At 43.3% G+C, this 24,133-nt stretch overlaps 5 protein-coding genes across 5 annotated transcripts in view; 4 read left to right on the forward strand and 1 right to left on the reverse strand.

The window, feature by feature from the left end:
* fscn2b (fascin actin-bundling protein 2b, retinal) overlaps positions 1–6,586 on the forward strand; it is a gene marked incomplete at both ends in the record, with an annotated part of 27,058 nt that extends 20,472 nt beyond the window's left edge. The window contains 4 exons of the mRNA XM_080747071.1: positions 3,186–3,342; positions 4,857–4,978; positions 5,823–5,990; positions 6,381–6,586. Coding sequence (XP_080603197.1) covers positions 3,186–3,342; positions 4,857–4,978; positions 5,823–5,990; positions 6,381–6,586 — 653 coding nt within the window. The remainder of the gene's footprint in view (positions 1–3,185; positions 3,343–4,856; positions 4,979–5,822; positions 5,991–6,380) is intronic.
* The window catches only part of LOC308302755 (cytohesin-3-like), a gene marked incomplete at its 5' end in the record, with an annotated part of 171,421 nt that overhangs the window by 46,066 nt on the left and 101,222 nt on the right, over positions 1–24,133 (forward strand). The window lies entirely within an intron of this gene.
* On the reverse strand, positions 8,591–14,610 carry faap100 (FA core complex associated protein 100; the record flags this gene model as incomplete). The annotated part of the gene is made up of 8 exons (XM_080748307.1): positions 8,591–8,762; positions 9,129–9,215; positions 9,672–9,797; positions 9,979–10,891; positions 11,556–11,715; positions 12,932–13,926; positions 14,094–14,212; positions 14,536–14,610. The coding sequence occupies 8 exons, from the start codon at positions 14,608–14,610 to the stop codon at positions 8,631–8,633; spliced, it is 2,607 nt and encodes an 868-aa protein (XP_080604433.1). The 3' UTR covers positions 8,591–8,630.
* birc5a (baculoviral IAP repeat containing 5a) lies at positions 15,023–17,157 on the forward strand. Its single transcript, XM_080747590.1, has 4 exons — positions 15,023–15,153; positions 16,068–16,177; positions 16,664–16,781; positions 16,959–17,157. Exons 1-4 carry the CDS (start codon positions 15,043–15,045, stop codon positions 17,043–17,045), a joined length of 426 nt encoding a protein of 141 aa, XP_080603716.1. The 5' UTR covers positions 15,023–15,042; the 3' UTR covers positions 17,046–17,157.
* Positions 18,103–23,588, forward strand: tmem235b (transmembrane protein 235b; the record flags this gene model as incomplete). Its single annotated transcript, XM_080748308.1, is given in 5 exon segments — positions 18,103–18,283; positions 18,940–19,005; positions 19,300–19,437; positions 23,256–23,460; positions 23,462–23,588. Coding segments are annotated over 5 exon segments (717 nt in total).

Genomic DNA, 24,133 nt, shown 5'->3' on the forward strand with positions numbered 1-24,133 from the left:
GAGGTCGGCTATTTTCAACATTTCTACCAAAAGGCCCTTTTAGAAATGTCAGCCCCTGCCTATCTAACATTCTCTGCACGTCCCTGACTGTGTGTGTGTGTGTGTGTGTGTGTGTGTGTGTGTGTGTGTGTGTGTGTGTGTGTGTGTGTGTGTGTGAGATTGAGGGAACGCTTCATGCCCAGGCATAAAGCTGTGTGCTGGTATCTGTCTGTACAAATGTGTAAGCGTTTGCATGCATGTGTGTGGCTTGTATCCGTCTGTGTGTGAGCGCCCAATGGCTTACAGTAAAACCTAATTGATACTTTGTCATATGGCTGTGTAGTTCGCCCCAATACTGCTAATTTTCAACTACAAACAAACACATTTTGGGGCAGCACAGCCATATACAAGCCATACAATAAGTATGAATTAGCCGTCAGCGAGTGTGGTTACAACATCTTGGTCGGTATGCTTGACCAGCTGAGGTGTCAGAGATGGCCTCTGTGATAAAGCGTGTCTTCAACGCAGCTAGTGATATCCTGCAGATTCCTGTCTCAGATTCCACCCCCCCAATCCAATCTCTCTCTCTCTGTTGTTGTTCTCCATTTCTTCTCCTCCGCCGTCTTCCGTCTCTTTTCTCTCTGGTCTATCAGATGGTCGTCGCGAGGCCCCAGCTGAGCCCTGTCCGCGGATCATATCTGGGCTGAATTAGTGTGAAATAGACACACTGGACTGGTAAACAAAGCATGACATTGAGCTGGAATGAGAGTGGATGACGGGCATCTGAAGGCCAGTGCATGGCTGCATAGTATAGGAGGGTGACTTTGAGAATTCAAATGAAATTGAAATGAATGTTAACTTAATTGGTTACACCAAGTCACTATATATTTACTTAAGAGGATTGACTTAGAACAGTGGTTCTCAACCTGCGGGTCGGGACCCACAGGTTATTTTGGGTGGGGTCCCCAGATGATTAACTTAATGTGAAACATTGTTTTCTCACTCAACAGTAAACAAACCAACATAATGTTTAAGTGTCTGCACATTTCTAGAGTGACAATTTAAGGACTTTTTAATGCTTCTAAAATGACAAATTAAACATTGTCCAAATTGTCAAATATTAGAGGCGGAAATTGTGAAAATAGCCGATCTACATGCGTTGTGAGCATGTAGATATTTTCACAATAGAACCGTGTCATACAAAACGTTATGCCTCAACTCTTGGTGCTTGTCAGGGTCCCCAGTTAAAATATGATTATTTTGGGGGTCGTGGCCTGAAAAGGTTGAGAGCCACTGACTTAGAATAACAGCGCGGGCGGGTGGCTGTGCTGCCTCTGATAGGCTGTGGCATATGAACGCAGATCAGCGTCCAAGTATTTCTTTTCAGCGCGTGTTCTCCTCCTCACAACTGAACGCTCACGTCTTAGTTGGCACAGGGGTCGAGAGGGGCAGGTAATTATCTGTACATCCTGCCAAGCATGGACTGCAAAATCCTCTGGTATTTTCCTGATTATCATTTTTTGTTGGGTTCTTTTATTCTTTCATTGAGGGGATTGAAGGATTGGGGCGGCTGGTACTCCAAAGCTGATTATGTCAGAGACCTGCTGTGACAGGGGGGGTGCCGTGGGGAGGAGGGGGGTAGAGAGGGTGGAAGGAAGGAGTGAGGGAGGGAGAGAGAGAAATAAAGAAGAATGTAAAGGGGGGAGGGGGCAAAGAGAATAAAGGGTGGTAAGGGGGGGGAGCGGAAGAGATAAAGGGGTAACGCGCATGGATCAGTGTTGTCCTTGGATTAGGAAAATGATTCAGGGATATTCGGAGATCCATCTAATGCGGGATTTAGTCCTCCTCAATCTGCATCACGGTTGAGTGACTGACGACAACCGCCGTTTATTGTACTACAAACATTTAGGAATAGGATAATATCGCGGTTTGGTAGGTTGAAAATTAAGTGAGTGGTGCAAACACAACACACAGCCATAGCTGAATGGTTAGATGCCTAGGACTCCGGAGGTCCCAGGTACGATTCCAGCTATGTGTCGAAGTGTCCATGAGCATGAGCAAGACACCTGACCCTTAACTGCTCCCCTCCCCCGCTCTCCTTGTGGGCAGCACTCAGTTGGGTTAAGCTGAAACTGAATTTCCCCTGTGGGATAATATAGGTAATTATTATATCTCCTTAAATGGGTCATTCTGTCCATGACATCAGTTACTTTGTGTATGAGTCAGGGCCGGATCTAGGCATAGGCAAGGGGGGGGGGGCAATGCCCCCCTAAATGCCCTGTCTGCCCCACCAAACATGCAAAAATCTAACATTTCAAAGATATTAAACTATTTGAAATGTTACGCTACAGCTAGGTAGATGGATAGATAAACCGATAAAATATTATAATTTAATTTTTTGGGGGCTTTTTGCCTTTATTGACCAAGGGAGGTTGACAGGAAATGGGGAGTGACATGCGGTAAACGTTATCCGAATCGGGAATCGAACCGGCGACGCCGCGGCAACCATGCCTATGTGGCGGTGCCAATGTGGTATGCGCCTTGACCAGTAGGCCACCGGACACCCCAAAATGATAAAATATTAGAGAGATAGATAGATAGATAGATAGGTGTAAGACCTGTTGTTTGTATTGCGTGTTATAGGTGTGCCAAAATGCTTAGTTTTCTATGCATTTCGGCTTTGCGGCATGGGCTGGAGGTGACCCCCCTATCATTTCTTCTTGCCCCATCTAGTGCTAAAGGCTAGATCCGGCCCTGGTATGACCACAGATTGGGGAATACTAATACATTCCGTACTAAAACAGAGTGAAACGTAGGAGCGGTTTGCACCGCTCAAAAATACTATACAGCGAAGATTTTGAATTCAACTGGCGTACTACTGTATTTTAGTTACATGCATGTTGTGCGTGCCTCACACTTTCATAAAGATTCATCGGTGGTTAATGAAAACCCCAGCAGTCCATGGTTCTAAGCCATGCCTAGTTTCCATTTGGTGAAGTAGTGATTCATCAGTTTTCTTACATCCTTAATTTGCAAAAATCTATAAATAAACACCGACTTACAACAATGACTAGGCTTCCGTGGTCTGCAGCGTCAACAAGGAGAAACAAATGACTGTAATATAGGACAAACTTATTTTTTAGCTCACGTTTTTCGGTTTCAGTCACTTAAACACAACCCTCTCCAATCCCATATGCTCTTTGCAGGAGTGAGCCTCTCGGCCAATCAGGAGGATGAGACGGACATGGAGACGTTCCAGATGGAGATTGACAAGGAGACCAAGAAGTGTACATTCCGTACCAGCCAGGGCTGCTACTGGGACCTGGTGGGTCACGGAGGCATCCAGACCACCGCCACTGAAGTGTGAGGAGACATCATCTAACATCTGCTACTAGGGCTGTCACGATTATGACATTTTACATGATTGTCACTCAAATAATGTCACTCAAATAATTGCAATTGACGATTTAATTGTGTTTTTGTTGTTGACAATTACATTTCTGTTTGGCTTTTAGGCTTTGAAGTTGCACATATGGCAATTATGACACATAACCTAAATAAACAAAGAAATTAATGACATATTTGACAACTTTATACTTAAAAAAGAACATTGATAGTGGAAATAGCCGATCTACAAGCTCACAGCGCGTCGCATCGCGGCGCGTTGTGAGCTTGTGGATCTGCTATTTCCAATACTTTTTGAAAGTGTTTGAAACTATATTAACATTTCTCAACATAGAAACGATTATGCAACATAATTGCGATTACCTGAAATAATTGCGATTAGACGATTATGTAATAATTATGACAGCCCTATCTACTACCAATAGTACTAATGCAATGACCTTATCACGACTAGTATGGATGCACAGAATCTCTGGACTACAGTACAAACAAATAGAGAAAGGTTTTATATATAATTTGCCATCTTTCATTTGTAGCCAATATTGTGTAGCCCTCTTGTTCAGTGGCCATGAAAGGTATTCACCCATCATTAATTGGTTTCACCTAGGCACACCTAGTGAAAGATACTGTAACCGGGTAGCTTATTCATTCAATAAAATCAGTGATTGTACTTTTCAATTAAGGTATTGTAGGATGAAAAGGCAATAATTACAATGTAGCCTAGAGTTTCACAGTTGACGTCAACATTACAAAGACTGAGGCACCCAATACCAGGGACATGCTGGCCATTGGGAAAAGCGGGACAACTCCCGAACGGCCGGTTCATTCCCGGCCGGTCCAGGCCGGCCATTAGGAAAAGAAAAAAAAAATGTCGGCCTTCGTTCCATTTTGGGGGCTGTGCGGCCAACAAAGTAAATTGTCACTGTCGGGCAGAAACCTCGTATCTCCAAGTTTCAAATGTATAAAGTTTTTCGCAAAGCAAAGCCCTGCTTCATCATACAAGGCCGTTGCACAAAAGTAGTGAAAACAGCAGATCTACAAGCACACAACGCCTCGCGGTGCGAGGCATTGTGTGCTTGTAGATCGGCTGTTTTCACTAGTTTAATTCATTTTTAAAATGATAAATACAAAACAAACGGTTTTGGACATATAAGGTTTCCACCCGACAACGACGAAATATGTAAAAAAGAAATAAAAATGAGGGCCTCTCCAACTCTTTTTCCCGGGCTGAATCAGGGGCCCAGCACGGCCCTGCCCAATACTGCAGATATAGACTAAGGAGTGATAACAGCCATAGCCTACTGTATAATAAGGGAAACTTTGTTTACAGCATGTAATAAATGCTACACATAAACAATATATAATTGAAATAGCAATGATAGGCAGAGAGAGTATCTGTTAAGCATGTGCTACTGTATGTCAAATAGAGTTTATGTGAAATGTGTTTCTACCCCTGTGTTGTTTGACTACAGATCAGAAAACAGTTTTTTTGCACTGGAGTGGATAGGCCACCGGGTGGCGCTAAGAGCCAACAATGGCAAATACGTCTGCATTAAGAAGAATGGCCAACTCCTTGCTGTCAGTGACGCCATAGGTAAGAATTGGGAAGCAATTCCATCCACTGATATTAAAACTCCAGAAGACATTGTTCTTCATGTTTGTCAGCATGCTCCAGTTAATCAAAACTACAGAAGTATCCAAAGGCATCTGTCCCTTGTAGATCGGCTATTTTCACTACTTTTTAAACATTTTGTTTTCTAATTAATGGAATCTTTAATTTTTCTTTCATTTCTTCATGAAATTACTGACAAAATTAATGAAATAAATAAGCTTTTTTTGGGAATGTTTTTTGGAAATATTTTGAATACTTAAAAAACTAAATGTAGGATCCAAAAAACAAAGGGACCCATAAATATCTGTCTGCGACCCCCCCAAAAATGGGTCCCAACCCACTGTTTGAGAACCAGAGCTCTATGCTACTACACAAGTGGTATTCGAATCTAGCAAGACCCAAATTTAGAGTGAACATTTTTAACTCAAATCTTTGCTTCTGGGGCTCCCTGGAACAACATCTTTGAGAAGGGGGTCTGCGGCCAAACATATATCATTTTGGGGGTCCTTGTTTGAGAACCACTGATATAGCAACAGAAAACTGTTAGGATTTAGAAGACATTTGCAGAATCGGCCTATATCGGTGGTTCTCAAACTTTGTCATGTCAAGGACCCCAAAATGATATGTGTTTGGCCGCGGACCCCTATCTCAAAATATTTTGTTCCAGGGACCCCCAGCCAGAAGCAATAAAAATGTTCATTCTGAATTTGGGACTTGCCTTAAACTAGATGCAGAATAGATACACAACAACTACACCATTCCTCAGTCTGCTCTGCACTCCCTCTTTGGCTAACTCTTTGTCCCTCTGCTGCCATCTGTTGGTCAGGTGAGGATGAGCTGTTGATTCTGAAAATGATTAACCGGCCCATGCTGATTCTGAGAGGAGACACCGGGTTCATCTGCCACCACAAGAACTCCAACACGCTCGATGCTGGACGATCCGTCTATGACATCTTCACCTTGCAACACAGCAACGGGGCATATCACATTAGAGGTTCGTACATACACACGCACACACAGCTTGATAGACTGATCGATAGTCAATTGCACCCACAAAGATGCAAGTCCTAAAAAAAATGTTCCTTCAACAAAGTGATATTACTTTCTGTCTCATCTAACACGCACACACACACACACACACACACACACACACACACACACACACACACACACACACACACACACACACACACACACACACACACACACACACACACACACACACACACACACACACACACACACACACACACACACACACACACACACAGTTCATATTACTGGCCTCTAGTTACAGTATCAGTACCACCTCCCCCAATCGTTAAGTCATCGATCATCGGCGTGACTGATCCCTCTCCCACTCTCTCTCTGTCCGACCCTCAAGGCGTGACCGGCCAGTACTGGTACACGAACAGCGCTGGGCTCGTGTGTTCAGACGGCGAGACCCCGGAGGACTTCATCTTTGAGTTCCTGGAGCGCGGGCGCTTCGCCATCCGACGCAAGAACGGCAAGTACCTGCGCGGAGACCCGGGAGGCAACCTGAAGGGAGATGGCCTCGGCCCCAGCATCGGAGCCTTGTGGGAGTATTGACCCAAGACTGGACCTCTGACCCCCCATGTCAAGGTAGAGGGTGGCCGCTAATCAGCGATCACCGCAGGCCAGGATCGCAGGGCTTGTCTTTAGCTGCGCTTGGTTGCGTTTTGGAGTAAAGGACATTTATCATCAGTGACTAGGTGCAGTCTCTACCATGCCACAGCAGAGAGAGAACTATTTGTTACGAGGGAATGAGAGAGGAGTGTGTGTGTGTGTGTGTGTGTGTGCGTGTGTGTGAGGAGAGACCTCACATATTCAGCCAAGAAGAGCCTTGATGAACTGAATCGTTTTTTTCTTTTTTTTATCGATTTGATTTCAGAACTGCAGTATCAGTGTGATCAAACCTTACACTTGCCTTCCGACAGAATTTTATCAAATGTTTTAACTTAATTCTCTCAAGAACTCATAATAACGTGTGGGGATTAGTCACTGATGTTGATTTCCCAAATAGCATACCAGGACCAAACACATTTCCAATTTTCTTTTTCTTCCAGCAAAAAAATCTGTCTAGCATTCGAGAAGAAATCAAGAAGCTCTGACCATTCATCTGCATTTCAACTTGTAACTAGTTCTTATGATTTATCATTCCCCTTTTCTGCTTCGCCCTCGTCCATTTCTCATTTTGCCAATCCTGACAGGTATTATTTGAGTGACGGTGTGAATTTGGAGTCGGTCAAAGGCAACGTGTCACAACAGAAGTATGTGATGACCTTTCGGGGAAAAAGCAGACCATTCACTCATCCACTCAGAGCTCTGGGGAGTCCCTGGGAACGTGGGTGCCATTTGAGACAGAGGTGGTCACCATATTGCATGAGGTCACCTTCTAGCGAGGGTCGGGTTCATTAGTATGATAGTGCTGTCAGAGGATATGCTCATTAACAGTCAGGAATGATTGGGTTTCTAAGCTTATTAGCAGTCAGACACGATTGGGTTTCTAGCACAGAACAGGCAGGTCTACAGTACGAACAGTAGACCGTAACCATAGAGACCACTGCCTGCATGGTAGGACTATTTAGTCGCTGCACTGGTTTGCAACTCACTAGTTGATGCTGATCTTTTTCATTTGTTCTTATGTTATGTTTTCCATCCAGATTTCTTATTGGACTCTTCATGAACACAGACATAAATAAAATATAAAAGCAATAAATACATTAAAAGAAAAAAATCCTGTATGACAAGTGATGTTTTATTTCAGTATGGCCGTCTCATGGCATCTGAATACTGAGATTGTCAAGTAAGTAAGTAGCCTGGGGAACCTGCGGATCCCGAGACACGTGGCCCACAGGTCAGGATCTACTGTTACTGTAGCGTGAGGTAGCTTGATTTACAGGTACACCCCCATGGACATGACACTAGTATGTGTCATGTATGTCACATGGACCTACCCCAATACAACCATTGATGCTAATTGTGAAGCAGGGAGACATTGGTTACCATTTTTATAGTCTTCGGTATGGCCTCCCAGTCTCAGGGCAGACACTAACCACTCGAACCATGGTCAAACCCTCCCAAAAATGGCATTCTGCTCTGTGAGGTGAGGTTTTCAACATTTTACAAGTTACTCAATTCAGGTTACCTCATAAGCACACTATGCAACTCTGGCCACCGCATCGGTATGAGAAGTAATTGCTCTTACTGAGGAAGACAATGAGACAATATGCACCTTGTTATATATTAACAAATGAGACAAATGCCCAAATAAATGTGCCACAGACCCACAAAAATCCATGTCCAGGCACTCAGGTGGATTCAGAAATAAAAGGCCTTCATACTGAAAGTAGTTATACTTTATGAAATATTAGTTCAAGGCATTCTTTTTACAGTACTGTAGGTTTGGTTGCCATCCACTATAAAATCATACAATCATACAAACAAAATACAGTTTACCATGACCATGTACAAACACCTAATCTTTCCATTTGCAGCTAAGATAAGGAATGCTACAGAGCCCCTGAGGTGCCATGGTGTGAAATATATTTTGTAGAATGGAGCGAGAAAGACAGTCTTAGGTTTGTGTATGCATGACTGAGAATCATACGTGTTACATAATAAGGAGAGGATTCTCTCTTAGCTGTCGGTAGACACTGAGAAGAGTCTGGGTCATCTGCCCTCCCGACGAGACCACCCCAAAGGCCTCTGGGATACGACACTGCTGGAGCTGCTGCAACATGGCCTGATGGGAGAATTCAGTTGTTAAAACAACGTAAGAGGGAGATGTATGGATAACAGCAACAATAAGAAATAATCAGGGTGCCAATGGCCTATTGCGGTGGTTTTCAACCCTTTTCATATCAAGGTCCGTTATTGCGACCGAAGGTCGCATATACTCTGAAAAAACGTGTCGCTTGAGTGACCTTCCTTCCTTCCTTCCTTCCTTCCGTAACCTTCCTTCTGTACGGGAGTGATGTCAGTGTGATGTCATAAAATATACTGTATATTCCCTTGTGAGTCGTACTCGATGAGCTATAGAAAACAGACCAGACCACCATTATGTTACCACTAAGGTCTTAACAAGTATAAAGGACTGAGTAGGTCTTACCTCAGCCCTGTGCAGGGCCTGTCTCAGACCCAAGCCCTCAACTCTGACAGTGGGGACAACCTCTTCAGGAGCTCTCTGCAGCAGTGTCTAACAGGAAAAGAAGCAGAAGAAATGAATATTGTTATACTCTTTCTAAAATGTAATACTATTCAAACATGATACTGTATATTTCTGTACATGTGTTTGTGTCTGTACAATTGGCTAAACTGATTGTTTTTGCTAGATGGCAGAAATATTTCTTAATATTACTTAATTAATAATTTGTCGTCGATAACAAAACGACTACACTTTTTGTCTCTCCCCTTGACTTCAAATTGAACAGGCATTTCAAAACCCATTGTCAAGGCAATGACATTCTAAAATTACAATATAGGATAACACATTTGATTTGAATTGTACAGCCTGATTAATTGTACAGTCTGAGAGAGAGAGAGAGAGTGTGTGTGTGTGTGTGTGTGTGTGTGTGTGTGTGTGTGTGTGTGTGTGTGTGTGTGTGTGTGTGTGTGTGTGTGTGTGTGTGTGTGCGTGCGCATGTGTGTGTACCTGTAGACGGCGTAACACTGCATGGTGCAGTCCGCACACAGCAGCCATCGAAGAGCTTTCAATCTGTACCTCCACTGCACGCAGTGGCGTCTCTGCCTTCTCCACCATCTCTAAACCTGTAGTTACCTGCAGGAGTAGTTATTTTCATAAAGAGGTTTTGATCTCATTTGTGTAGTTTGTAATAGCAGTGCACTCCCCCCGATCATTTCACTTTCATGTTTTGGTACTGTGCAAATAAACACACATTATTATACAGTGTCTCATTATAGTGCTTCCAGAGACAAGATTAAATACATCGGCCACAAACCTCCTTTGCGGTCAGTTTGACTGTGTGCCCCCCTGGGCCCCGGGCATGGACCACTGAGAGTCCCTGTGCACTCCTGTCTACACAGGACCCCATCTCGCCTCTCCCAGGACTTTGGGAGAGCAGCCAGTGCAGCACAGAGACGCATAGATGTGTGGGAGCCAGCGTTGGCCTTTTAGGATCCACTTCGAGTGTGTCCGGCCCCACTGTGGCACTCAGCAGCTCTGATGACACCCTAATGCACGCCGCATAGTGTTCCCTCTCGTGTTCTGTTCCTCCCACTAGCCTGCTAGTTCCTCTACCCCTGCGAGTGCTTAGAAAACCTTGGATCGCGTCCACGGCGGCGGTATCGGTGGAGGAGGTTACGCCCAGTTGCAGGGCGTCCAACCAATCCACCGTCAACGTCTCCAGCGCCAAGCTGACGCAGCTAGTGTCCAGTCCCGGACGAGGTGCAGCAACGGCGTGTCCATGGGCCAGCAGGCTTTCCAGCGAGAAGATAAGTGTGCAGCACACCGTCACGGGAAAAGTGACGTCGCCTACAGCTGCAAGGGGCAGCGACACTTCAAACCTCTCCCCCGGGTGGAGAGAGCTGAAGGGGAACGTGAAAGTTCTCGAGGTGCTCTTTGCGGCCACGGCGGGGGAATAGGAGAGTGGTAGAACGGTGACACAGAAGGACCAGCCGTGTTCTAAAACATAACAACTGGAGTTTTCCAGAACACAGGTCAGGTTCAAGGAGTCCTGCTGCAGCAACCTGTTCCACCTGGGCACAGCGTGACATCTGATTGGCTTCTCCTGGACAGGAATCTGTGGTTCACCGTTGGGATTGGCTAACATCAGGCCGCTAATGTTGAGGACCTGATTCAGGTGGCGTAGGATGTCATTTTTGTCCTGGATGGTCCTTTTCAGCACTGAAGCCCTGAAGAACAGAGGCTCAGGTTCACATGAACAAAATAGATATTTTTGGCTGTACTAAATCGGTCTCATCAGAGAATGCACAATCACAAGTATAAGCCCTGACACGTTGTAAGCATCAGACGCACGCGCGTCATCAAATACACCCACTGTTTGACACTGGAAGAGTCAAATGGACAGACACTTCAACAAGTGTTGTCTTGTTGTCTTGGTGTCTTGGGGCACCCGCTGGCCTGGTGGTCAAGGCGCATACCACATACTAGGCTATGATGCCTGCTGGTGTCGCCGGTTCGATTCCCGATCCGGACGACCTTTGCCACATGTCATTCCCCATCTCTCTCCCCATTTCCTGTCAGCCTACTGTCCTATCAAATAAAGGCATAAAAAGCCCAAAAACAAATCTTTAAAAAAAAAACAAGTGTTGTCTTTCAGAGCACGGTTCTATTTTGGAGCATCAAGGCTCAGTAGATCCAAATAAAATAATTCAGATGTGTGTATTTCTGTATTCATGTATGATACGGTTAAGATTATTAATAATTGTGGTGCAGCCACATAGACTCTTAAACACCCTTCCAATGTGAAAAAGTTAAACTTGATACGTGTCAGCGACGCTCGCAGTGACGCTTTCAGGGTGTCAGGGCCTTCAGAGTGAATGAAATTTGAGATACCTGTCACACACATCTCCAATAGCTGCCAGCAGGTCTCTGATCCTTTGGCCCACCTGTGATGAAGGTAGGCTGGGTAAGTCTCTGTCATCTCTTCTCTTTGGCAGGGTAATCCTCTGGAGCCTACCTCTGGAAGACAGCCCTACCAGCTGCACTGCACCTGCTGATCAGGTACACGACAGCAATGACAAAAGTCAGTAATGCAGACATACAGCTTAGTGTGTGAATATGAAGATCCTAAGCAATACAGCACAAAGACATATAATACTTGACTTTGACACACACGTAGCACTGACTAAAACAAAAACACATAATCTTGCCAAGAAAAAGAAAGACAAAAATAAAATGAGCAACATCTAAGATTAAGCACCTTTATCCAATTAAAGCTGCAATCCCAAGATCTCTCACGTGAGAGACCAAACATCTCTAATGCTCAGCAAAGAGTGGCCAGGGGACATGTTGCGTTCATGAGCGTCAGGCAGTACTAAGTGCTAACAGTACTTTAGTAGTTGCCAAGCAGCTATTAATTCAACTGGTCTGTTGTTAGTCAATCTATCAGCTTTTGATATCAAGTGATCGCCACACAGTTCCTCAGCCATAAAGTTACAGTACCAACCAAGGTTTATGTACTATCACATGTATTTAACGTCAACTTTATTTGTCACATCACTATTTTACAGGTGTAGTAGAGTGGGAGAAATGATCTTCCCAATCATTCTTGAAGTCACATAGTGAGAAAAATATCAAACATTAAAACAAATATGTAAACAAAGCGTACTCAAAAACTAATGTCAGAATACCTCAGATGTGTGCAAGAAAATATCCTATAAAACATGAGTAACAGTCATACATACAGTCATAAACAAATGATAGTGCCAGTGTAATGGGAGCTTATTCTGACTTGACATATGGCAATACATGACAACATACTTAATTGTTAATGGTGATACATGCATCATTGCATATTAGTAACTCATTCCTTTAGAGACCCAGTGCAGGTCTGTTGTCAGGAGGAATCTAACCATGTAACTATTATCTATTTACGAAATGTCTGTTTGTCCGCCGTCTGTCTGTCTACACTCCTCTGACTGACATCATAGAACTGACGTCACATACTGGCCTGGACATGGAACACCATATATGGGCATAGGACATGGAACACCATATATGGACATAAACAGGTGAAACAGTGCCCACATTTCTGATATCACTGATACCGCTGCCAGTACGGCGCATGCATCGCCGTCATGGTAACATCCACATGCTGAAACATTTCCTCCCGGATTAAAGAAGGCTAAGGACCTATCTTTATCCTCAAGTACAATTAAATCAAGTGTCAAATACAGTATGTGTTTGGTTTGAGATTTTAATGTGGTTACCTGCGTTTCTTTGAGAAGGTCCAGTTAGGGTGGTAATTCCACAGACATTCAGACTGGCAGGCCTCTGGAAGGCAACAGGAGCTACTGTCTTGGCATTGGACATCTCCTCACCATGGTCCAGGCTTTGCCTCTCCCTGTGGCCCCCAGCATTACTCCCTCCTGGGCCAAGGTCCAGAGCGAGGAGGTCTGAACCAGTGCTGTAATAGAGACGGTCTTCATCGACGTACCCACACTCAACAGGGCCCGCGACAAACCCTTCTGTGAAACCGGCGACCTTACCCCCGCCTGCTTCTGCCCCCTCCTCACGGGTGCTGACCAGCAGCAGCCTCCCCTCTCCGCCCACCACCACCAAGCACCGAGGGCCTTCCGTGCCCGTCTCCACGTCAGATGGAGCCGTGGACGTTCCGATGAGCACCACCGGCTGCTCAAGGCTGTGCAGGACTCTGACCCGCGACCCCGGGAGTCGCAGCGGGAACGAACACAGGCGCCCGTCAGGCAGGCCGCAGAGGATTATGGGCGATTTGGAAAGGGCCACGTCAACTCCGAACAGGAGCTTGAAGAGAATCGGCTGCAGGAGGCAATGGCCATCGTCGCTCAGCGATGAAGGCAACGACGGGGAGGAAGATGGGTTGGCAGATTGTGGCGAGTTATCACTGGAATAGACACAAGTAAGCACTGGCCGCCTTCCACGCCAAGTCCTTTGGTTTAGCTCTGTGTTCTCATGAGAACCATCCGACACCACAGAGAGGCTGAGCTCTGTGACTTTCTCGTGCCCACTAGCTGCTGACTGTATGGAGGAGGGTATTTTGTAGAGGGCAAACCCCCATGCCGAGTCTCTCTTTGACAGGGTCAGCAGAACGGTGCCCACGATGAGCAAGGAACAAACTGTTTCGTCTTTGACAGCCAGCCAGTCAGAAGATATCTCAAACACAGCCGGCCTGGAGGATTGGTTAACCGAGGAGCTTGGAACCCTGGCGAAGACAAGAGCAGTGAAACTGAAGGAGGCACAGACAGTCAATGTAAAACACATCAATTGCAATTTTGAGAAATGTTTGATTGTGTGAGAGAAACAGATACAATGTGAGAGACCAGGTCTGTTGTCTGTACTCTGTAGCATAATAATCCTGATCTGTAGTCTACTACAAAGAGGTCCACTCCTTACCTAGACAGCAGAGATGACAAGTTAACACAGTAAACCCCACTGCCACAAACTGCATAGAGGCTGCGCTTATCCCGACACAGAATGACATCAGTCAAAGGACAAGGGAACAGGAGGCTAGCCTGCAATAAGATGAAAAGAAAAATAACAGGTTAGTAGGTAAATGTCTAATCTAAAAGGCAAGCCACCTATATTATGTGTTCTATCTGTCTCACATTCAATGTTATGATTTTTTAAAAAGAATCTCATATGTACATAAGCCATGTGATTTCCTGAGTGTTGACCTTGTACCAGTGAACTGTATTGTCATGAAACTGTACCTTTTCCTATGCAAACTTCTAATAGATTATTAAATCAAAACAGTAAAAGGACACAAATACAATGTCATCTCATGTATTGATGATACATCCAGACAAGAGCAAACTATGTGGACAAGCAAACTTGCCGTGAGTTTTTTCTCTTGCTTGTTGAAGACATGGACCTCGTCGCTACAGGCACACAGCAGCACATCTGTCCCCATAGACAGCACTTTTGCTGTGCGCGTTGACGGCGCGCAACAGCCCAGCTGTGCCCAGGTCTCCACAACACACCTCCCTTCCATGCATACATGTAGTCCACACTGCACTCTCTAAAGCACACGAGTCTGTAGCTGAATGTGATCGATTCTAATGGTCCAGGGAGGGACACCAAACTGCTTTCTTCATCCAACTGCTTGTTGTTGACACAGGACAGGATGCGAAGTTCCGCGCGTGTCACACCCGTCCAATAGGCGTTAAGAACTACATTTCCCATGAAACAACACAGGACGAATGTGTGTCCGGGTCATAGATCGACCAATCAAACGTAGATTACTCGAATTTTCAAAACCGCTGAAAGTGAAGCCAAGCGCCCGCATTTGAGTGGACCCGGGCGGTTTTATTATTTTATTATTGCATTTTTACCGATTTTAACCATGGCCGACTTATTGAATGACGACGCAATAAAACTATACTTCTACGAGAACAGGCTAAAGACGTACGCCGGGTGGCCGTTTGATGAAGGATGTACTTGTACACCAGAAAACGTGAGTAAACTGGCTGTAACATTAGCCTATGGCTACATTAGCTCTAGCTAACAACAAAGCCAAATCCTAGCTGCTAAACCGACAACCATAGATGACAAAAGGACAACAAAAAAATCAAATGTATTACTGTGTTGGCTGAAAGATGAAAATGTGAACAAATGTTCGTTTTTGCGACCTTATTTTGTAGTTTTCCCTACCGAGATTTGTATGTTTTTTATTTACTTTCCTGTCTTACTTACATTACAGACAGATTTATTCTAGCCTTGGACCAAGACTCGACTTGACTTCTTTGATCGAGGCTGACTTATATGCAAATGTCAGAGTCAATAAAAAATAAATTAGGCTGTAGTTTTGAGCTTGATAATCTAGGCCAGGGGTCTTCAACAGGGGGTCCTCCAAATCCTTGTGTGATAGAAACGTTTTTTTCTCCTTTTTTATATTAACCACTTGAACCTATAGCGTCCATATTCTGAGAACTAGACAGAAATAGCCGATCTACAAGCTCACAACGCCTCGCTGTGAGCTTGTAGATCTGCTATTTTTGGCAAAGAGGTTTTGTAGAGGGGGAAAAGAGCAGACCAAGTACAGAGTGAAAGGTCAACCTTATTAAGTATTGACGGTTCAAGGTGGTTAAATATCTGAAAACTCAAATTGACATAAATTCAAAATACACTGATGATTGTGCTGTCAAACAATGAAACTATATGGAATCTATGAACAGGTTGTTTGTGGGGGTCCCTGCTTCATCTCTCTCTCAAATAAGGGGTTCCTGGCCTGAAAACATTGAAGACCTGGCCTGAAAACATTGAAGACCCCTGATCTAGGCTATTTTGTTGTGTAAGTGCTTAACTCTGGAGACATGTTAGCTGTTTGTTTATTTATGCTACTATATGATTTCCTCCACCTCTCTCCAGATGGCCCGAGCTGGTTTTATCCACACCCCGTCAGACAACAGTCCAGACACTGCGATGTGTTTCTTCTGTCTCAAAGAACTGGAGGGCTGGGAGCCAGATGATGACCCTGAGTAAGATAACATTATATTATCTCTGTTCAGTTTCAAACTGTCAATAATATAGTGGTGGGAAAAGTACTTGCATGTTGCTTAAGCAAAAATATCAACAATACTTCAATGTAGAAATGTTACAAATAAAAGTCCGTAATTCAAAATTTACTTGAGTAAATGAACACAAATAGCCTATTAGTATCACAATAAAAGTACCAAAAGTAGAAAGTACTCATTATGCAAAATGTCCCATTTCATAAGTTGTCAAATGTATAAAATGTACCCAAATCTTTTGAAAATAGCAGTAACTAAAGTTTTCAAACTGTTGTGGAGTAAAATTATAATATTTGCCTGTTGAGATGTAGTGGAGTAGAAGTACTGAAATTTGCAAATGTAAAGTAAAAAAAGAAATCTAGGCTACTTAGTTACTTTACAAACGGTTTATATACTGTATGAGATCACTCCATTTGAGTTGGTCGTCACCAACAGTTCTTATTTTCTTTCCAGAAAGGAACATAAAGATCATTCCAAAGGCTGCCACTTCATTTCCCTGAAGAAGAAAGTGGAGGAACTGACAGTGGAGGAGTTCTACAAGCTAGAAAAAGAGAGATTGAACTTCATCATTGTATGTTCCTCAGAGTAGGCCTACACCATGAAATACATTTACAATTTAACTGTCAGTGTCCATGTGCATAATATTGCTGTTATTTAGATTTTAAACCTAGACTACCAACCATACACTTTACTTGAAAAATATAATATTACAGGTGAAATTCTAATTCCTTTTTTCCTCCGTTCACAGAAGAGAGACACAGATTTCAAAAGGTTTCAGGAGAAAGCCCAAGAGACGAGGGTAGAAATACTCAAGAAAGCCATGGGTGAAGAATGACCAAATGAATGGAGTTGTACAATGTACATATTATCATTTTATTTTTGTTTTACAATCTTTTTTTATAACGTTTTAATGGAAAAACGGTCTAGATTTGTTTGTGAAACTGAAAGGAGGATTGAACGTTCAACATAGGCCTATAACATGTTCATAAAACACAACAGTGGCTTCATGGTCTCTACACACTACACAGGGTGGTCAATAGGGGGCAGATGTGGTAAAGAGACCACAGTAAATCCAACATTTTTCCTTCATAGCTGTAGCTGAGGTCCATTTGACCCCTTTCTTAATTTGTTTTTGTCTTGTTTATATTCCTCTGGTGTATATATATCATTAAACACGTTCTTACCGTTTGTCTTGCGTTGCAGTAATTTCTGTCATGATATCTAGCCTGACTGTTGTAAAGGAGATATTAGTGCTTTTGGGTATGTAAAGCCACAAAGTGCTGTGGCCTAATCTATAACAATCCTACCATGAAACATGAGATATAATCTCACTCGTCTGTTATTTTTTACCATGAAGTTAGTACAGTCGAGAGTACAATTCTGAAAATGTTTTGCTGAGAATGGCAGGACAGCCCATAAAGTTGGGGCTATAAGAATCGGATATGAATTAGAGCAGCTTTAATGCATGTGTGGTTTGAGTGAGAATGTTTCTTTAAATAATCTAGTTCAGTTGTTCCCATAAAGGGACCCATAAAAATGTCCGTGAGTGACCCACTAGTGGGTCCCGACCCACTGTTTAGGAAACAATGATCTATTCTACCCCAGTACCCCCATGGACTTGATTACGCACGGTGTAAACTTGATTGGTGCGTGAAAGTGCGCCAGTGCCCAAAAAAAACCTCGTGCCTCCTAGCCAGTAGCTCCCTGTTGTCCAGCTGTTGCTTTTAATCTCTTTAGACCGCCACCCACACGCACGATCAGTCATCTAATTACTCATTTGGCATATTTCAATTCAAACTGAAATGGTAGAGTTAAGGAATCCGCGCATCCCTTTACCAAATACGAAAAGGACCGATCGCAGGTGATATATCCGTGGCGTCTACAGCAGAATCATGAGGATAACTTTTGGCACCTTAGTGATTTCTGCGGGCATCTCTGGCATATTGAGCTTCGCGTTACTGGCAGCAGCTATCGGCAGCGAGTATTGGTACATTATCGAGATTAATCCACTGAACCAAAGCGAGTTGAAGGATGTCAGCTCCCACTCGGGACTGTGGAAAATCGTGGAAAAGGGTAAGCGTTTAGCCTGTGTAGTAGTAGGTAGTATTTTTCCATCAGTGGTGGAAAAGTAGGTCTACTCACATTTGTTGCTTATGTAAAAGTATCAATACGGCAATGTAGAAATACTCTGTTAAAAGTCCGGAATTCAAAAATTGCTTGAGTAAAAAGTACAAAAGTGTTGGTATCAAAATGTACTTAAAGTAGCCTACCAAAAGTAGAAATTAGGCCCCTACTTTATTATGCAGAATGTCCCATTTGAAGTTTTCAAATGTATACAAATCTTTTGAAAATAGCAGATATACAAGCTCACAATCCATGGCATTGTGAGCTTGTAGATCTGCTATTTTCAAATGGCCGAAATGTATAGGGTTGAAGTGGTTAATGTAGGCTATGTTTTGTAGACCTAATATAGCCTAATAGGCCTAATCAAAATCTAGAAAGTAACTAAAGTGTTCAAATAAATGTAAGTAGGCCTACAATATTTGGATCCATAGAAGTAAAAGTATTGGAAATACCACTGATTATCATACCTCTATTACAGAGGTATTAATCTCGCACTACTCTATTTGTAGAATTTCTATGAAGACTAACAACGGAATACATTTGCAATTATGTTTTCAGATTTTCCTTAACGTCCCTTACTCCCTTTTTTATTCTAATATATACAGGTGGCAATGTGTACTCCTTCACAGCGGACGCCTCTAACTACTCTGAGTCTGAGCTGCACATGCTGAGTAAGTCTCATTTAATCGTCATTATTACAACCCCTGAATTAGGCTATACTGCTTGACATTAATGAAGTTCCATTGTCAGGGCACTCTTAACGGCTGTTGCCATATGGTGTGTGTATTTGCATGTACCTGCATCCTTTCATATTTTTTTAATAATTAGTTGCCTTTGTTATCTTGGCACTGTTGTAAATGAGGATAATGGTGTGTGTGTGTGTGTGTGTGTGTGTGTGTGTGTGTGTGTGTGTGTGTGCGCGTGCGCGTGTGCGTGTGCGTGTGCATGCCTGTGCTGTTCCACAGACATGCACAGTGTCATTGTGGTGGTTCTCCCCCTCAGCCTTGTCCTGCTGGTGTTTGGTGGAATCTGCGGACTGGTCAGCTCCATGGCACGCAGCCCCACCCTGCTCACTGGCACCTCCTCATACTTCTTTGTGTGCAGTAAGTCATCTATAGTTACGTTCGTTGAAACAATTCCATCAGTTCTGCTCAATGGTGTGTCTGGGCCTGAGAGGTGATGTCTTTTCTCAGCGCTGGCTACTTTGTAGACGGGGCGATTCCGGGATGCACTGGCGAGAACAAAATGTAACTCCAGTCCAGTCCACTTACCTTGTTTTTCCACACTCATTCTCTTTCCCGTTTACCTCTGTCTGCAGACCCTCAAGCTCTTACGTAACACAGGGGGAAAATTGGATTTTCTTACCATATTGGCTAAGAAGTGTAAAGATGACAAATATCACAGAGAAAGAGTGAGGGAAAAAAACGGAGCTGAGCAAACACCGTAACATGCCAAACAAGGTCAGATTACTGGGATAGTCCTTGACCACAAACGGTCTCCTGGCTTCTGCCAACAACCCAGTACAACAGTACAGTCTACTCTATGAGAAAGCTCTTACCCTTTCATCATCATTCTCCCTATGCTTTTCTTTGACGTGAAAATGTGCAGCTCCACAAACACGTGGAATTTGGAAAAGTATTTACTCGCCTGATTGTTGTCTTGAAGCGTTAAATCCTGCTCGACAATGACAAACTGGACAAGGCCTTATATGACTTGCATTTGAAGGGCGAGGATGACAAAATGAAATGTGAGCTTTGCTATAGCGGACATTGGTCCCAAACAACATAAAAAACTACTGGCTGGATTGCCATGGAATTTAATGTGCATCTTTATGCTCCACAGAGTATGAACCTTACTGATTTAGGTGATCTCATGGCCTTTCATAGAGCCCTACGTCCCCATAATTGGATTGGGAAGCAGTTTGAGGCTTTTTAACAGCACGTTGCTTCATGTGGATACATTAAAGCTGCCACCCTATAACCAGTTTTGGAGAAACTGGCCTTTTAAGTGCCTTGCAGAAAGCAGCCGGTCTGGGGAATCGAACCGGCAACGCTTTTGGTCACGAGTCAGTTTCTCCTATGTCCGGGCTGACCGCCACCCTACGCCGTGAAGGCGAAGGTGGAAGGAAGACGAATGCTTGAGGTGAATTTGTTTTCCTATTAAATACTAACCTGTTACAGCTCATCTAAACCCAGAGTGTGAGTGCAGGATCCATGGCTTTCTGCAAACATCCTTCAGCTGTATTTCCCTCCATGCCTTAACCCTTATCCCTAAACTTTTTTAATAATTCAAATATCCGATCTACATCGACATGTTGTGAGCTTGTAGTACAGCTATTTGAACAATTTAAAAATGTTTTGCAAAATAGTAAGAAAAGGCAAAGATGTTTAGGGGTAAGGCATGGACCAAAATAGGTCCCCCCGGTGTCATGCTCCAATCAACACCTTATGACACTGGTAACGGAGGCCCTTGTGTGAGAGAATCCACCAACTAATCAGCAGCACATGGAGGCATATGAAATGGAATCAAGGCGAGAATTAGATTGGACCTGTCTTGTGAATTTTGCACACTACTGCACGTCCCATCTTGTCCTTGACACCCCGCCGCTGCCCAGGCTTGGGATTGCTTTCCTTTTGATGCCAGTGTTTCCACTGCTTATCTAATTTTATAATTAGACTAACTCAATTCACTTCAGTTGATCCGGTGAACCTTTCTGGATCGTCTAATACCTCTGACTTGTTAGACAGGCGCATGCATGTGTGTGACTGTTTGTGTTTTTTTTTATCTGTGTTCCCTGACAGAACGTAATTTACTGAAATCTTTAAGCTAATGAAACACTGACATGAACAAGATCTGTTAGTAGCCAGAAGCCAGAAAAAGAAAATATATATTAGCTTATGGTACACTACCATTAAATCACACCTTTGTATATACCAGGTACAGTATACTTGATTAGACATTAAAATTGTTGTATTCATTGCTTCCATTGTTGTACTAAGGTAGGTTGGTTTTATTTGCTCTAACATGGCAACCAATCCATTCCAAAGGCCAGTGGGATAAGATATTTGGTTGTATCCATGCATGAAACTGTTGATATGAACAAGGTTTATAGTAACAGCAAGTAGCCTATAGTTTAGCAGAAATATTCAAAAAGATACAAAACATCAGCATAAAACTGAAATGTACAGCATGTACAGTAATATCAATAGTGTGACATAGTTTGTAGCAAGTAGTTTTGTTTGATCTACAACAGCAGAAAATGTGAATGTGACCATTTTTCTAAGTCAGTGGACACACACTGTACAGGAACAAGTTGCTACTTTTAACATATGACACGGTGTGTGTGTGTGTGTGTGTGTGTGTGTGTGTGTGTGTGTGTGTGTGTGTGTGTGTGTGTGTGTGTGTGTGTGTGTGTGTGTGTGTGTGTGTGTGCGCGTGCGTGCGTGCGCGTGCGCAACAACAGACTTCCATCTGTTCGCTGTGAACTAAATAGATACAAGCTACCGGAAGGCAGCCTTTCTGCAATTCTCCTATCTGATATCACTTGGATATAATAACTTAAGTGATTAAATAATTATTACTTCCACCCTAGCAAGCCTCCCCTGGCTTATTATACCTCTACTATTCCCCAACAAACACACCGCGGTACTATAGAAGCCCTTGCTTGAACTGAATTATTGCTGATCGCAATTATTTGAGATAATCGTAATTGTTTCTCGTAACTCGTTTCCACACATCTGCAGAAATTGTAAAATAAATAATAATTTGGAAAAACTGAAAATAAGCGATCCATTATTTTTGAAACCTTTTGAAAGTTGTTTGGCCATAGTATTTATTTTAATTATTGGTACCGGTCATTGTCAGTCACGTCCTTGAATATTCAAATCGGATACATATCTGCTCTGTGCATTTTTTATTTACAAAGCCTAAAAGGCAAACCGACATTTTATGTTGATTTATACGTTCCAATATACAATGGCAAAAACACATATTGTTTTATTTATACAATCCTTGACTGTGTGTTTCTGTTGATCAAATCTTTAGGAAGACTAAGGTTATTTAAGCCAAATGCATGTGTCAGTACTCAGTACATTTCCTTTTGATCTTGTGATATCGCCTTGTGATGTGGGATATTCTGTGGCCAAGAGCAGATGTTATTGTTCCCTCTTAATATGTTCAATTTGATGAGTGTTCAAGCAGGGCCTCTTGGGTGGTTTGATGATTGTTAGAGAGTACACTGATGATGGCTCCGATTTGAAATAATTGGGTTGTGGTAGAGTTTACGTGTGCATATGCATGTCATGAATGTGTCTGCTCTGTGTGTATCGTTTCTACCCACGCAGTCACACAGTGACGCACGGCTTTGTGTTTCAATATTGTCCCGCATTACAAAATAATTTCACACTGGGGACAATTTGTCATATTTCAGTATGACGTAAATAAGAGTGAGTGGTCGCTGTCTGCGTGTGCTCAATGTCTTCTGGTGTTGATTTTGTCGACTAAAACGATGACGAAAAATGTTTGTCGACTACCTTTTTTCACGAAAAAAAAAAAAAAGCTATGATGACTAAAACTATGACTAAATATATTGTCAATTTCGTCAACAAATAAAAACTAGAAAGATCCAGATCATCCAGTAGACCTAAAAAGACAAGTAATTTCGTGTTTGGTTGAGCTCAGGTGTTGTGCTTCGAAAATAGCGTTGTGAGCTTGTAGATCGGCTATTTTCAGCATGCAACCAAGTGTAAAATCAGGCATTACAACGCCACCAAGCTCCTGCCAAAATACATTTTTGTAGACAAAATCAACTGTAGACTAAAACTAAGCTGTTACTAAATTACATTTTATTCAAAAGACTATACGACTGAAAATTCATCATAATTTACTGTCAAAATCACGGATGTCCCCCCTCTCGCCTTAGGCCTGCTGACCCTGTGTGGTGTGAGCCTGTACATCGTGTACTCTTACCAGGCCCTGGCTGAGACCAAGAGGCGAGTTGGGCCGGAGTACCTGGCCCTGGTCAGCACGTCCTTCGGCTGGTCCCTGGGCCTGGCCTGGCTCTCTTATGTCCTGGAGGTCCTCACTGGCCTGCTGCTCCTCATGGCCGCCCACACAGCCAGACTCCAGCAGCAGGCCATGGCCTGATGTACTACTGGAAGCCTGGAAGTGGATGCAAGTTGTGGGACATTTCGACAGCACCGATTCTGGACTGCCTCTGCGGGCATTGGAACTTGTGTGGCTGATGCGTTGCTAAACTCCAGTTTTTCTACAGATATTGTACACAGAAGCAGTATAAAGCAGTGGTTCTAAAACGTTGACTTTTGAAGGTCTCCCCTTAACTTTGACAGTGTACAAAATGGAAGCAAATGGACCCGTTACTAACGCCTGATGCCTGATTATGGATCCCACTGGAGAAGATGGATGGACGCGTTACTACTATGGACGCGTTACTAACGGATGGACGCGTGTACAAATGGTTCCATTTGTACACAAAGTTACAGACTTGTAAGGGTCCCCATAAAGGAACCTAACCTAACCCTGAAGACCACTTTGAGAACCACTGGTATAAAGGATGCGCTTGAGAAAGGAGACTACTATTTTTGTCCTCAGTATCCTAAACTATGTCTTGATGTATTTGAAAGTTATTAAAGTCAAAGATGTTATTTAAGTCATTGGGGCCAAAGCTACTTGGATATTAACCATATGAACCCTAGTGTAAGACTGAACTACAGCAGGAGAACATGCCCTCCCCCTTGTGGCGAGAATGGAAATGACATTTCATTTGCGCAATGCTTTTGT

The sequence above is a fragment of the Nannobrachium achirus genome (assembly GCF_963921795.1).
Source record: "Nannobrachium achirus genome assembly, chromosome: 18".
Taxonomy (NCBI): Eukaryota; Metazoa; Chordata; class Actinopteri; order Myctophiformes; family Myctophidae; genus Nannobrachium; species Nannobrachium achirus.